At 33.2% G+C, this 15,547-nt stretch overlaps 3 protein-coding genes and 1 pseudogene across 3 annotated transcripts; 3 read left to right on the top strand and 1 right to left on the bottom strand.

Moving 5' to 3' along the window:
- Positions 1 to 1,554: 1,554 nt before the first annotated feature.
- On the top strand, positions 1,555 to 2,421 carry LOC129915958 (RNA polymerase I-specific transcription initiation factor RRN3-like). Its single transcript, XM_055995685.1, has 2 exons — positions 1,555 to 2,126; positions 2,182 to 2,421. Exon 1 carries the CDS (start codon positions 1,658 to 1,660, stop codon positions 2,078 to 2,080), a length of 423 nt encoding a protein of 140 aa, XP_055851660.1. The 5' UTR covers positions 1,555 to 1,657; the 3' UTR covers positions 2,081 to 2,126; positions 2,182 to 2,421.
- Positions 2,295 to 3,556, top strand: LOC129914998 (protein lin-9 homolog; annotated as a pseudogene).
- A 35-nt stretch (positions 3,557 to 3,591) lies between these two features.
- LOC129915959 (translation initiation factor eIF-2B subunit epsilon-like) lies at positions 3,592 to 4,716 on the bottom strand. Its single transcript, XM_055995686.1, has 4 exons — positions 4,639 to 4,716; positions 4,350 to 4,580; positions 3,984 to 4,270; positions 3,592 to 3,903 (listed from the first exon to the last, which is right to left on the bottom strand). Exons 2-4 carry the CDS (start codon positions 4,459 to 4,461, stop codon positions 3,691 to 3,693), a joined length of 612 nt encoding a protein of 203 aa, XP_055851661.1. The 5' UTR covers positions 4,462 to 4,580; positions 4,639 to 4,716; the 3' UTR covers positions 3,592 to 3,690.
- A 1,602-nt stretch (positions 4,717 to 6,318) lies between these two features.
- On the top strand, positions 6,319 to 12,521 carry LOC129914861 (ribosome quality control complex subunit NEMF homolog). Its single transcript, XM_055994280.1, has 4 exons — positions 6,319 to 6,514; positions 6,600 to 8,228; positions 10,955 to 12,127; positions 12,198 to 12,521. Exons 1-4 carry the CDS (start codon positions 6,459 to 6,461, stop codon positions 12,394 to 12,396), a joined length of 3,057 nt encoding a protein of 1,018 aa, XP_055850255.1. The 5' UTR covers positions 6,319 to 6,458; the 3' UTR covers positions 12,397 to 12,521.
- Positions 12,522 to 15,547: the final 3,026 nt, after the last annotated feature.

Genomic DNA, 15,547 nt, shown 5'->3' with positions numbered 1-15,547 from the left:
ATCAGAGCTGTTCGGCCGGGTTCCCTAATAATTTGCTTTAGTTACTCTACTACCGATAAACCACGCTCACCGCGTTGAAACACGAAGAAAATTTGTTATTTTTCAATTTATAATATTTTTAAATGACATTTTAAAAATTAAAACAAAAACAAATTTCCGGTTTACTGCGATTGAAATATGTATAAAAATTAAAGGCCGACCTGACAGATTGGTGCCCATTTTTGACAAACAAATTTTGACAACGTTTGGAATATATTACCTTTTTATGTGTACTGTGATCACGTTCCACTTTTACATTTTCTAGGAACAAACGTGAAAAATAGGAAAAATTTAGCAATGGAACTGTACTGCCCTCAGAAAATTCAGTTCCCTTCGTGAGCATCTTCCCCCTTCACTCCTCATCCCTCTTGCCTACAAACTCACTGCTTAGGCGATTGAAAAATCACCGTGTAGCCAGGCACATAGGGATTGTCACTTTAGTCGCCTGTGACTTACGTTCACACGAGTCGAAAAGCTCGGCAAAAATCGACTCGTGAAAAGTCCCCATAATATTATGTTTCCACCTCTACCTCTTAAATCCAAGATTAAGCTAAGGGCCAGTTGTACAAATATTTAATCCGTAGCTCAGCAACTTTTTTCTTCTGAATTCGGTGGTAAAATTGATTTTAAGCACTGGTTCTAGATCCATATAGGTTGAAATAGCTAAATCCATCCTTGAACCAAAGTTGATCCACTGCTAATCCCCCGAAATCGGCGAGTTAAATTTCTGATCCGAGCCTGAACCACGTTTGTACAACTGGCCCTAAGTAGATTTAGCATAATTCTCGAGTTTTATTCTAAATCTCGGATTAAGCCTTAACTACATTGGCTCAAAAAGTGATAAAGTACAAAAGTGAAAATTTTCAAACGCATATTTGTATAGTTTTTCGGGATGAAAAATTAAAACAAATAATGCAGAAAAACAATTTGTATACTCTTTATCACAAAACAATTGCGATAGCCAGAAAAAAAATCTTTTCACTTTTGTACTTTTTCAAAAAGTTGTGTATGTAGTTAAGCCTTTTAACATTGACCTATTATATATGGACTGCCAGGACCAGGTTCAAGCTATGGTGGCGCCGCTTGGTAGGGCAGCGGGAAATAGTAATTTGACATCAAGTTTTGTGACTTTTGCTTGTCAAAAAAAAAAACAAGAATTTAATTATTTGCAGAAATTGTCAAAGGAATTTTGTTTCCCAAGAATAAAAAGGTAACAAAAAATTAAAAATATATTAATATATTCTTTTCAGAGTTTTATTCCAAGTTTTATAATTTAAATTTTTATTCTATTCTTTCATTTCAGAAAACAATTTAACAAAAATGGACAATCAAATCAGTTTTACCAGCAGCAACTCAATAGGAACCCTCTAAATCTCTCAAAAGAAAATCGGACTCTCCAAAGGCAGCAGAACTCCAAACCGAATATGCAGAATAAGCCACACCCGAATTACGGGATGAGTTTTACATCAAACGTGAAACGATGAGACATCAATTCATCTGGTATTCCAGGAGCAGGAATAGTCGTTGTTTCCATCTTGGATCATCGGCTGCAGCAAGTTACTCTTGATGGCAATGCCAGGAGGACATCATTGGAACATCAAAAATAACCTTGGGCAAAATGAAACCTGCTCATGTTGTGGCTGGATATATACACAATGTGTTGTGGCTAATGGAATACCAACCAGCTCTAACTGAACACCTGATACAGGTGTTGGTTCAAAAACTGCTCATTCTTGATGTGAATGCACCACGAAGTGAAATTGAAGAAGCTGAATTTGAGGAAGAAAACGAAGACGACATGGATGATGATGAAGATATTGACGAGGAAATGTTTAAAATGGAAGATGCAACAAGAACCACAACAACGACGCCACAAGAAACTCGTGAAATTCTATCAATGACCCATCCAACCGCCCATACTTTTGATATATGTATGGAAAAGATGTATTCATTCTTTGATCAATTCAATCCAAAGAAAGAACTAATTGGAGATGAAGGTGATAAAATCCTCAAAACACTTTCTCATGCTCTGGAGTCATAACACGCATCATGTACAATTTTTAGTATTTTATTCTTGTAGTTTTAAGGTAAGTTCCATACTCTGAAATGTTAGAAAGAAATATAACTTTTTTCTTTTCTTAGAATATCCTTGGAGAGAAATTTCTTGAATTTCTTTGGAATAAAATGAAAGATCCCAATAAATTGGCAATAATACGGATTAAATCATCAATGTCTGACGATGAGCACATTGAGCCTTTAGTCCAGCTACACTTGGTCTACATCGTGTCGGTACCTTGCCACCTCCAAAACCTCAAACCTCACAACCAATTCAAATGTTAAATGCTCGTGGAATGCCCGTTCGCGTTCGAAAACGTAATCGTCTATTCTTTGACGATGAACTGGTAAATGATAACAAAGCTCTTGGTGTTAAGCAATCGCCTCGCAAAATTACCATACCACAAAAACAACCAAGCACACCAGTTAAAACTCCATCAAAAGTTTTAAAAAAGAGAAAAACAATCGGCGGTACACATTATGTGCGTTACGAAGAAAAGCAACAAACACCTCCCGAAAAACGTTCTCCTAGCAAATACTTTTCGTCCCCGACATCAACATCACGAAATGCACTGATACCAGCCGACAAGCTTATGGAACAACAAATCGGTTTACGTTTACGAAATTTGCTTAAGCTACCCAAAGCCCAAAAATGGGTTATATTCGAATGGTTCTACTCATTTGTAGATAAGCCTCTTTTTCAAGGTGAGAACGATTTCCAGATTTGTCTTAACGAATCGTTTGCAAATCTGAAAACAAGACAACTTACACGCCCCGAATGGCAAAAGGTGCGAATGTACAAAAGTAACAGCTCGTCTGCGTGTACCTCAAGATGTAGTGGTAGCGTTGATGCATTCGACTCCCTCAGCTCTACTTATCGGGTGTCTTTTAATCGCAACGGCTCGGCTTAAGCACTCACTCAATCCCCAACTTTGAAATTGTATCAGATAACTTCTTTGAAATGTTGCCGTTGACCAGCCTCATGCAAGACTTCCGACCACGTTATCTAAATGGCAATCTCATACACACTCCCACAAGAAGTCGAAACTCTTTGAATCGCAGTGATCCATTGTTGGGCCAACAGCAATACGACAGTCCGTTCAAGAATCCAGTTATTGAACGTGATACTATCGGTGGCTTCCTAGTGAAGCTATTAGAGACCATTGTTCGATTGAAGCGAGCAATTGCTATAAAGAAATCTAAACTAAATCGACTGAAAGAAATGAATTCAGAAGCAGAAATTAAAAATGCAGCAGCAGCTGCATCATCTTCTTCATCGTCCGGAGAGGTGAAAGCTGGTCTGTTGGATAGCGATAATGTTGAAGTGTTTCAAAAACACGTTCAAATCCATTTACACCATATTCGACTTGGCACTGGTCAATTGGCTATGTCACCGAACATAAATGTGCAGCAGCACAATGCAACTTTGACTTTAACTTTACTTTAAATAACCAAAATCTATTTAATTTTACTTTTGTTGTATATTCAAATTTTCTATTGAATTAAACATATTTTTTTTCTATCCCCAAAGAGGCAGTTTTTTAAAGTTTTTTTTTTATTGAAGAATCATTAAGTTAAGAAGAAAAGAAAAAGTATTTAATCGTCGTTTTCTTCTTCACTGCTGCCTTCGCTGGATTGACCTAGCCATTCTATGAGTTTCTGCAATGGTGCTTTCAACCACTCTGAATCATCATCCAACTCATTGTGCCACATGCGGATAGCTTCTTCAGACACAAATTCCTTATCATAGAGATAATGAATAATCTGGGCAACCTTGGCTCTCAGAGCTGGTTGTTCTTCACAGTATTCCTAAAAGTTTTAAGAGCAATAAAAAGAAAAAAAGGTCAAAATCTTTTTTTAAGAATACAAAAACTTCACACACGACTTACCTGAATTGCCTTCAAACAATCCAACATAGAATCATCGCTTTTTATATTATTTGAAACAACCATACCCAAGCGACCCAATACCTGATTGTTGGCACTTAAGACATTTGTTGTTGTTGCCTCTTTAATTGGATCTAAACTGAATACCGCTTTGACGATATTGAAATTTACTTCCTTTAAAGACATATTGTAGGCATAGCGAGATGAGTTGATTTCAAGAATCAAGAAATCCGGATTGGATTTGAGTTGAATTCCACCAACCAAAGAGTCCAAGACTTCGGATAAAAATACTGTAGATGAGGTGCATGCAAGAAAGGAGCCACGCTATGATTAGCAGGAATATAGTTTCTATTGGTACAAGGTGATTACTATTTGCATCATCAAGTATTGGAGAGCCTTGGTGTGAATCATCATCTTCGTCACTGGTTGTTGAATTATAATCGCTTTCGTCCGCATTGATTAGATGTGATAGTCTCATCATTTTTGGAATTTCTGTTTTTGTCGATTGCGTTGGTAATTCATCTTCTGAATCGGATGCGAAGAGCTCTTCTGTGTCGTTGTTGAGGATGTAAGCTTTGTCTCCGATTTTTTCTGTTTCATCTGTGTAAAAACTAAATGGATGATTCAATTCATCATAAATACTTTTTTAATAACTTACCATTTTCCCCATGAGCTTTTTTAACAAGAACTTTCTCTATATTCGACTTCTGTGGAATAAGACAACCATCGCCAACCACCGAACCCAAGATAATTGATGATTAGCTCCGATTTTCGCTCCAGGCTCCACACCACAAAAACTTTTTGGCTGTTCGGGCGAGGGCATTTTGACGTCCTTCCATCCAAAACGATTCCACGATTGCATCTGAAAAAAAAAAAACAAAATGAAAATTATTGAAAAAGGAACATTTAATTTTTTTTAATAATTTCGATTAATAATAAATTGAAATAAAAAACATTTTCCAACACGATTCAATTATTTTACCTCGATATTTTATTTCGAACAAACATTTTAAAATACTTTTTTTTTCTGAAAGAATTCTTTTCTTCCAAAACGTCAAAAAGTAGACTTCAAAAAAGACAGGTGCTACTCATTTTTAAACAAAAATATGTAGATGGCCATAGTTTCTATGTACAAAAATGGTAGTACAAGCCATCTGACGGAAGATGTCGCTACGCTAACTGAGTTCTATTTACCACTTTCTTCCACAGGCGCTAGTAATCATTGAACCACATTTTCAAAAATTTTGTATGGAAACGAGAATCAACTAGCAGTCCATATATAATAGGTCAATGCCTTTTAAAGTATATGAAAATCTTAGATTTAGGGTAGCTGAACCCAAATCTGAGATTTAGCGAAGTAAATTTAAAATAAATCTCCAGATTTATTCTAAATCTACTTAGCTAAATCTCGGATTTAGCGTAGGTGGAAACATAGTATATAAGACAAGAAGGCAGCTGAAGCGAAATTAGTTTTTCCATACAAAAATACCACAACGAAATCTTGAACGAAATTTAATATTTTTTATTTTAAAACATATTTTCCGATGTTTTTTATTGATGGTATTTTTTCCTTAAAATGTTCGCTGTTAAAGCCTGGTACGCTGTTCGCGCTAAATTTTAGCCGAGATAAAATTCCATTACAAGTTATCTATAATTTGTATGGGATGCGTTTTAGCTCGGATAAATTTTTTCGATAATTTATATGGGAGCTAAAATTTTGCGCGAACAGCGTACCAGGCTTAAATGTAAAAGGTAAAAAAGTGAACATTTTCAAACTCGTTTTGAGACAGTTTTTTTTACCACAAAATTAAAAAAAATGATGCAGAAAGCTTATTTAGTTTAAAAAAGGTAAAGCCTAGTACGCTGCTCGCGCTAAATTTTAGCTCCCATACAAATTATCGAAAAATTTTATCTGAGCTAAAATGGATCCCATACAAATTATCGATAACTTGTATGGGAATTTTATCTCGGCTAAAATTTAGTGCGAACAGCGTACCAGGCTTAAGGCTGAAGCCTTACCTAAAAAATAAGCTTTCTGCATCATTATTTTTAATTTTGTGGTCGGAAAAACTGTCACAAAATGAGTTTGAAAATTTTCACTTTTTGACTTTCTACAAAATGTGGTCGTTATAGTTATGCCTTAACTCATTTAAGCTGTTATTGGTTGTGGCCATAGAATTAAAAAAAAAAAATGTTGATCAACATAATGTGAACGCAGCTTAAGAATTTTAAAAAATTTTCTTGAACCTCCGCCTCATTGAACAAACCTTGTTTCATTACCATTCAGTTCCCGAATTGTCAATTTTGACATTTCACCACTTGATTAAATTTTGACGTTTTCAATCTACAAAAAACTCTCAAAAAACGTAACAAAAAAGTAATTTTCAAAGAATTTTTTGATTAAAAAACCAAGCATTTCATCAGTATTTGGCAATGTTAAATTTTTAATTTCCACTTAAATTATCAAGTAAAACAAAAATGAAAACCCGATTCAATTCTTTTGACATCGTCTGCGGTGTAACCGAATTACAAAAGTAAGTACAAATTCACTTTCTTTCTTTCACAAAATTGCATATAAAAATGAAATAAAAATACTCATATTATTCACCAATATTAAAGGCTCGTTGGACTACGTGTTAACCAAATCTATGACATCGATAACAAAACATTTCTCATACGTCTACAACAACACGAAACAAAATGTGTTCTCTTATTAGAATCTGGAATTCGTTTCCATACAACCGCATTCGAATGGCCAAAAAATATGGCACCATCCGGATTTAGTATGAAACTTCGTAAACATTTAAAAAATAAACGATTAGAAAAGTTGACCCAACTCGGTGTCGATCGTATTGTTGATTTTCAATTTGGTATGAATGAAGCCGCTTATCATATAATTTTAGAATTATACGATCGTGGTAATATCATTCTAACTGATCATGAATTAAATATTTTGTATATACTTCGTCCTCATTATGAAGGCGAAGAAGTACGATTTGCAGTGAGAGAAAAGTATCCCACTAATCGAGCTAGAGAAGCTTCGGAAGTACTAACTGAAGATAAAGTTAGGGAATTGCTTGCTACAGCGAAAGCTGGAGAGAATCTAAGAAAAGTACTCTTTCCTTATTTGGATTGTGGTCCACCGATAATAGAACATGTTCTAACTAAGAACTCTCTTATCGATTGTGTGTTTAAAGGAAACACAGAAGAGATAGAAGAGGCAGAAAAGCCTGACCAGAAAAAGGGTGGTCGTAAGCAAAAGAAAAAGGAGGCAGGTTCTGGTAATACTCGTCCATTTGATATGGACGCAGATTTGCCAAAACTTATGCAAGCAATTCAAGATTCTTATGATATTCTTGCCGAAGGTCGAATTAATTCACCTAAAGGTTATCTCGTTCAGAAAAAAGAAGCCAAACCTACGGAAGCTGGGGAACCAGAAGAGTTCCTTTATCAGAATCTTGAATATCATCCGTATAAGTTTTTACAATTTAATGGTCGACCTTATACGGAGCATGATTCGTTTATGTTTGCAGTCGATGAGTTTTATTCGACGCTAGAAGGTCAAAAGATCGATATGAAGACATTGCATCAGGAACGAGAGGCTTTAAAGAAACTCTCCAATGTTAAAAAAGATCATGCTAAACGTCTTGAAGAACTGACTAAAGTTCAAGAAGTTGATAAACAAAGAGCTGAGTTGATTACACGCAATCAGGCATTGGTTGATAATGCTATATTGGCTATTCGAAGTGCAATTGCTAATCAAATGTCTTGGCCAGATATTCATGAATTGGTTAAAGCTGCTCAGAAAAATGGTGATCCAGTTGCGAGCACTATTAAGCAACTTAAATTGGAAATAAATCATATATCATTGTTATTGGCTGATCCTTATCGAGTTCAACCATTAGACGACGATGAAGAGGATGATGAAGAAGATGAAGATGATTATATACCAACAATGGCAGTAGATGTTGATCTTGCTTTGTCAGCTTGGGCAAATGCAAGAAAATATTACGACCAAAAACGCAATGCAGCTAAAAAAGAACAAAAAACAATTGATGCTTCGCAAAAGGCTTTAAAATCAGCTGAGAGAAAGACTCAGCAAACGCTGAAGGATGTCCGAACTATATCGACAATTTCGAAAGCTAGAAAAGTCTATTGGTTTGAAAAGTTTTATTGGTTTATTAGTTCGGAGAATTATCTGGTAATTGGTGGACGTGATGCACAACAAAATGAATTGATTGTTAAAAGGTAAGTTGGTATGAATATACTCTTTAAAATTATTGGGTTTTGGGAGTTCGTTGGGTTAACAAAGCCAGTTTAGCATGAGGTTGTGTTGATTTTTAGAAACAATTTAAGGTTTCAAAAAAAAATATGATTTCAAAATAAAGACTTTTTTTTTCTTACATTTAGATTCTGATATAATAGATGTAGTACCTACATAAAATCAAACTAAACTTTATAAAAAAGAGTCACAATTTATAGTGCATCTATTTTTTATTTTTGCAAAGCTACTAAATTAATGTAACGTGAGTTACATTCAGTTCCTCAAAATATTGAACAAATGTTTGGCTTTGTTAATAATTTTAAAAGCTTGTAATTTTTGTGTGTATGGAATCTTCATTAAAACAACAAATTAGGATTCTAAATTTCACAGAAAAACTTCATACTGTCGGAATCTTAAAACTCGTGTCTGATTAATATAACGTGAGTTACCAATAGACTTTTATTTTTTCTAAGCAAATGTTAAAAATAAAAAAATAATTATGTAATGTAAAAAAAGTTTCAACTTCAGTATGAAAGTAATAGTTATGCTACATTATTGAACAGTATTTTGTAGCAATTGGTTTTAAAATTGACTGAAAAAAAATCTATTTATGTATTGGAAATTTTTCTGAATGTTACTTGAGTTACCATGGAATTTCCCTTTTTATAAGTAGAAATTTTTGAAAACACCGTTTACAATGATTTTGATTACAAAACGAAGAAATTTTTAGACCAAAAGATTGGAAATCATTAAAGCCATTTAAAAAAAAAATATTTTTTTATAATTTTTTAATTATGGGCGGAGAAGCAAAATACTGTTGCAAAGTAGGGATTCTTCGAAATTTCACAATAATGGCATTTAATCGAAAACTGTTAACAATTGCGATGAACAAGTTACCAAATTCTGAGAGCCCTTAAGTAAGCCTATCAGCAATATTCGTTTAGGTTAGGTTAGGTTATATACCATTAAATTTGGGACACCCTATATTATAAAAATTTTACAAAATTTTTCAAAAAAAAAGAAATAATAAATTTACACTTAACCCGTTTTAAAAAAATTAATTTGCAAAAAAAAAAAAAAAAAAATTCAAATATTTTTTATCAGTCGTTTACGAGATATTCAGAAACCATAAAAAAAATTTTTATGGCGAAACAAAATAGTTACTTTTCTATTTCCGTTATATGGCAGGTATCGTTAGTTTTGGTCCTAAAAATTAAATTTAAGTAACGAGTTTGAAGAAAATCGCTTTATTACACTTAGGAGCAAAAAAAATGGAATCAAACGATAATTGATCGTGAAGTAATTGACATACATGAATGTTAATGATACCATTGAAAATAGAAACGAAAGCTTTAAGTCAATGCTAATAACTTAAAAACCCGTTCGTTGGTTCGATCCAACCAAAAAGTAAATAAAATGCACGACTGGGGTCGCACGTACTTGCTCAAATAGTAAAAGTTACTCTAATGCTAAAGCTTTTTATTGAAAAACATTAGAGAAAATTTTGTATTTTTGAGGAATTTCATTAGTAGTGAAAAAAAATTCTGGTTTTATCATTGACTTAAAACCATGTTAAATGATCTTTTACACAAAACCAAATATGCCATTAGATTTCTTGCATAAAAAAGAATTTTTAGAAAAAAAAATTCGAAAATCGTGAGAGCCGTTAAAAAAAAAATATATTTTATACCTATTTAAAAATTTTGTAACATTTTTCATAAAAAAAAAAAAAAAAATAAAAATGGTAGGCCATATTGAAGAAATAATTAATTAACACTTAAAAACAAAATTTCGAAATAATTCATTAAGCAGTTTTCAAAAAATTGATTTTTCAAAAAAAAATTTGAAATGTTCTTAAAAATCCAAAAATATGTTTTTTTTTACATTTTTCTTTACGTAAACGCTTTTTTGTAATCGGGTTATTCGTGTAGAAGATATTCAGAAACTAAAAAAACGGTTCTATGGCCGGTACTGTGAATAACGGTTCAAGAAATATTTTTTTATTTCAAATGTTGGATCTTATTTGTAACATTACATCAAAAATTTTAATCAAAATCGTTAGAGCCGTTTTCTATTCCGTTATATGGCAGGCACCGTTTTGGTCCTAAAAAAAATTTCAATTTGTCCTCCTGGGAATCAACCACAATTGTTAATTACCAATTTTGAACAACATCGCTCCAGTAGTTTAGGCTATAGCTCGAGGTACAGACAGACAGACCGACGGACAGATAGACGGAATTGCCGGACCTACTTTTTTGGCATTCTCCATTATCGTAATGACATGTCTGATTGTTATCTCGAGTTCGATTTTTTTTTACGAATCCTAAACTTGCCTTATAGTATTAATATGAGACCATGAGACTTTGAATAAAAACATTTTATCCATTGCAATTTTTGTTTCTAACATACATATATAATTTATTTGATTCCGTTTTTTTTTGCTCCTAAGTGTAGTTTAGACTGTAGCTTAAGGTATATATAGACAGACAGAATCATCATCGCAATGTCGTAATTGTTGTCTCGAGTTTAATTTTTTTTACGAATTCTAAACTTGTCCTATAATATCGGCTTTTTTCGGCATGCGCTTAAGGAATTTTGATTAAACCCACTATTTTTGAAATTCTTAAGGTTTTTTTCAATTGGTCTATATTTCATCGCGTATAATATTTATAATATAGGTATTATTAATTAAATTATGATCTTTTTAAAGGTACATGCGTCCAACAGACATATATGTTCACGCTGAAATTCAGGGTGCTTCAAGTGTGGTTATAAGAAATCCCACCGAGGGCGAAGTACCTCCTAAAACGCTTCTTGAAGCCGGCACTATGGCAATATCATACAGTGTTGCATGGGATGCAAAGGTTGTCACAAATGCTTATTGGGTTAAAAGTGACCAAGTCAGTAAGACAGCACCATCCGGTGAATACCTTGGTACTGGTAGCTTTATGATTCGTGGTAAGAAAAATTTCCTGCCACCCTGTCATTTGATATTAGGTTTGAGTCTGCTCTATAAGCTGGAAGATAGTTTCATAGAAAAACATAGGGGTGAACGAAGAGTGCGTACATTCGATGATGAAGGTGTTGCTGCAGATAAACTCAAAGAAATGACAATTGAAAATGAACAACTTGAACCAGTTACTGAAGATGTTGAAATAGAATTAGAAGCTTCCGATAATGAGGATTCAAAGAAAAACGAAGAGGAAGAAAAGCATTCTGCAGAGAACACCGACAACGAAGATGATAATGGAATCACTTTTCCAGATACCGAAGTGAAGATTGAACATGATACTGGAAAAGTTATAATACGTCACGATTCGCGAGTTGAGCCAACGCCAACAACTGCCATTGAAATCATCAAAGCCAGCAGCAAAGAGGACGAAGATGATAAACCTTACATCATTCCAGCAGTAGCTCCACGAAAAAAACAACAACAAAATGCAAAGAAACGCAAGGAAGAGAAACAAAACCAACAGCAGCAAAAACAACAACAACAACAAGTTAATAATCAAAAGGAAGACAATCAATCGAATCAAATGAAACGAGGACAACGCGGCAAATTGAAGAAAATCAAATCAAAGTACAGGGATCAGGATGATGAAGAACGTCAACTTCGAATGAATATTCTCAAATCAGCTGGCAAGGATAAAGCAAAGGTTGATTCGAATAAGATCGAAGAAGATACCAACAAACTGAACAAAATGAAGCGTCAATTTGAGCCAAGACAACCCAATAATATTGATGGTGACGAAGATACTGAAGATGTGACCGTGAGTGCAGATGTTGATATGTTGGATTCGCTCACTGGAAATCCATTTGAAGAAGATGAATTGCTGTTTGCTATTCCAGTTGTAGCACCCTATCAGGCTTTGCATAATTATAAGTGAGTTTTGAGTTATTTTTTGTATTTGTTGAAATAATTTCTTTAATAAAATATGTTTTTTTTTGTCCAGATACAAAGTGAAACTTACACCAGGCACTGGAAAACGTGGTCGAGCTGCCAAGACAGCTATATTAATGTTCTCAAAGGACAAAGTATGCACGATTAGAGAAAAAGATTTACTTAAAGGCATCAAGGAAGAACAACTTGCTCGTAATATGCCTGGAAAAGTAAAGTTATCCGCCCCACAACTTCAAAAGTTTAAGAAATAAATACAAAAATAAAGTAAATAAAAGAAACTGTTATGTTTTGAGCAAGTTCGCATTTTATATAAACAAAACCTGCTGAATTTGCAATGGGTATATCTTTGGAATAGTTTAATAAATATTAAATATATTTTAAATGTTATAAACAAGTTTTTTTTTTTAAATTGAAATCTTGTACGATTCTGTATATACATTTTTTCGTTTAAATCGTTTGACCTCAGAAATGGAACAATTCAAAGACCGGAAGATTGCCGTTGCTTATTGAGGTCAACCCGACGAACACCAGAGGCGGATCACTATTTTCATTGAAAAATTATCTATAGAAGTGATACCGATAGTTTCTCAAGCGCTTAAAATTTCAAAATACCCAAAGAGAATGGGACTTGTTCTTGATAATTTTGTTTGCAAACATTTGTTTATAAAAAAGGAAATTTCACAAAAATAAAAAAATTCGTCGACATTCTCTAATAAGAAATAAAATTAAAAAATTTACGTATATGTAGGTAGATACAAAATGAAACAAATATCTGGTTTCGTTTCCCAAGGAGAAAGTGTTTGCATTAGGTGAATGCAAAATTGCAGCATTGTAAATTGCCTAACAGTTTAAAACGATTAAAAAAAAAAAAAAAAAAACAAAAACGTTGAAAAAACTCAGCGTCCCCATCTCGTCTTCTAGCACTATTGTACAAATTACACTACACCTCAAAAATCTGGGGTCGAACTACGGCATACGTACGTTAACGTATTGACGCTTTATTGTCTATCATTTTCTTCTGATTAAATAGAGAGAGCAATAGTCAAAACGTTAACGAACGTATGCCGTAGTTCGACCCCTGAATGTAGCCATTTTTTTCTTATAGAAATTTTTTTTTGCCATTGCAAAAAAAAAAATTTCAACCGATTCAAGTGGTTGTTTTTCATATAAAGTTGAATTTGCAAATAACACTGGTCAACAAGGTTTTTGTTACAGACACCAAGATATACTTTTCTATAGGTTTTTTGGGTGCTGAGCTCGAATCCGAAGTCAGAACAATTCTACCACATCACGTTTTTGAGATAATCCCGTTAGAAAATCGAAAATGCTGCTTTTTTACCAGTTTTCGAGATTATTTCTTAGCTTTTGGTTATTTGTTTTAAATAAATTTGTAACGGTTTCTAATAGAACTAAATGTTGTCTTTCTAAATCCGTTTAAATCTTTTAAAAATCTCTTATCTTCTTTGAGAAATCTAAAATTGAAATCAACGTGTTTGGTATATCTCATATTTATTTGCTTTTAATAATAAATCTCGAAATTTTCTTTGCCAATCGCTTTCAAATTTTGACACAACGTTTCATTTACATTCCAGTAAGTTCTTATCTTGTTTTTAACAAGAAAAAAAATTATATTTTTCTCACTAGTAATTATTTAGTATAAGTATCTGACACGGTCACGCTTGGATGTATCTCACTGCGATTCACCACCTTCGCAAATATAAAAACTTGCAAGATTCTAAATGAAACGTTGTGTCAAAATTTGAAAGCGATTGGCAAAGAACTTTTCGAGATTCGCTATTAAAAGTAAATAAACATGAGATATACCAAACACGTTGATTTCAATTTCAGATTTCTCAAAGAAGATAAGAGATTTTTAAAAGATTTAAACGGATTTAGAAGGACAACATTTAGTTCTATTAGAAACTGTTACAAATTTATTTAGAACAAATAACCAAAAGCTAAGAAATAATCTCGAAAACTGGTAAAAAAGCGGCATTTTCGATATTTTAACGGGATTATCTCAAAAACGTGATGTGATAGAATTTTTTTGACTTCGGATTTGAGCTCAGCACACCAAAATCCTATAGAAAAGTATACCTTGGTTTCTGTAACAAAAAAAAAGTTTAATTTTGTTGACCAGTGTAATTGATAGTTTTTAGATACACATGCAAAATAACATGTTTTAGTGCAAGTAGCAAATCGATTTCAAAGTGGAAAAAAATAGAAATAAAATATAGTATTTTGGACATTCTTGAGCTTATGAATCTACTTTTTTTTTATCTAAACCACTCTCTTTTTTGTATTGATATCTTCTAAATATATATCTATATATATATCTACGATATACAGGAGGAATGTACCAAACAGCTAGAGCGTGTAGGTAGGAGTCAAGACAAGAAATAAATTGTATGGGACGGGGGTGTCTATTCCACCCCGTTTAGCCAGGAAGGGCAATTTTCGAAAAAAATGTCTCAATCTGGAAAAAAAAATTATTAAAAATCAATGGTTACACCAACGATAACGTGCTGTATCTTTTTGTCTTGACTCAACCTACACGCTCTAGCTTTTTGGTACATTCCTCCCGTATATCGTTCTTCTCAATGGTGACCAACCCAAAAACCACGTTTCATAGTATCGGTGTTCATAGCTCTGGTTTTTCATAGCTTCAGTTTTTGATACCTTCGGTTTTTTATAACTTGGGTTTTTCATAACTTTGACGCGCATAACTTTGGTATTTATAACTCCGTTACGATTTCCTTCTAAACATGTAAGAACAGTAAAATTGGTTGAATATTGCCGACGCTGGAATTTTTGCAATGGCTGAAGGTCGAAAAAAATATGTTTTGCCCCAAATTTCCAAGTAAGATTAACTATTTTCTTCTGTTATGTTTGAGCGTGGGACATTTTTTTGATCAAGCTTTGTTTTTCTTCTTAATAAGTGGACAATCAGCGGCATTTGGAACCAAACAACCAAAGTATGCCAAAAAAACATGAGTAAGCCTTCTTTTAATGGACGAAATAGAAACCTAAATGAAACACTCATAAGAATAACTCCGTATCTGGGCAGTTTTTGTTTGCATGTATCAGTTTAAACAGCTAAACGAAGAAACGTCGGGAAAAAAATTAGTTTTTTTTTATTGACTGCATTCATTTCTGAAAGATTCTTATTTGTGACAAAATATCATGGAAATACGAGTATGTCATAAAATTTAACCCCCCCATGAAATTTTACACAAAAAATAAATTTAAGAAGAACCAAAATTCACAAGAGTCTTACATGAATACACAATTTGTATTGAAAAGACAAATATTTTTGTCTTTCACGGAATTCTTAATCCTAAGAGGAACAATATTTGTTTTAGATGTTATTTCTAACGCCTTTAACTTCTTATCCCGCTGACC

The sequence above is a fragment of the Episyrphus balteatus genome, chromosome 3 (genome assembly GCF_945859705.1).
Source record: "Episyrphus balteatus chromosome 3, idEpiBalt1.1, whole genome shotgun sequence".
NCBI lineage: Eukaryota > Metazoa > Arthropoda > Insecta > Diptera > Syrphidae > Episyrphus > Episyrphus balteatus.
Note: the sequence above shows the minus strand (reverse complement) of the source record. Positions and strands in the feature narration are given on the sequence as shown.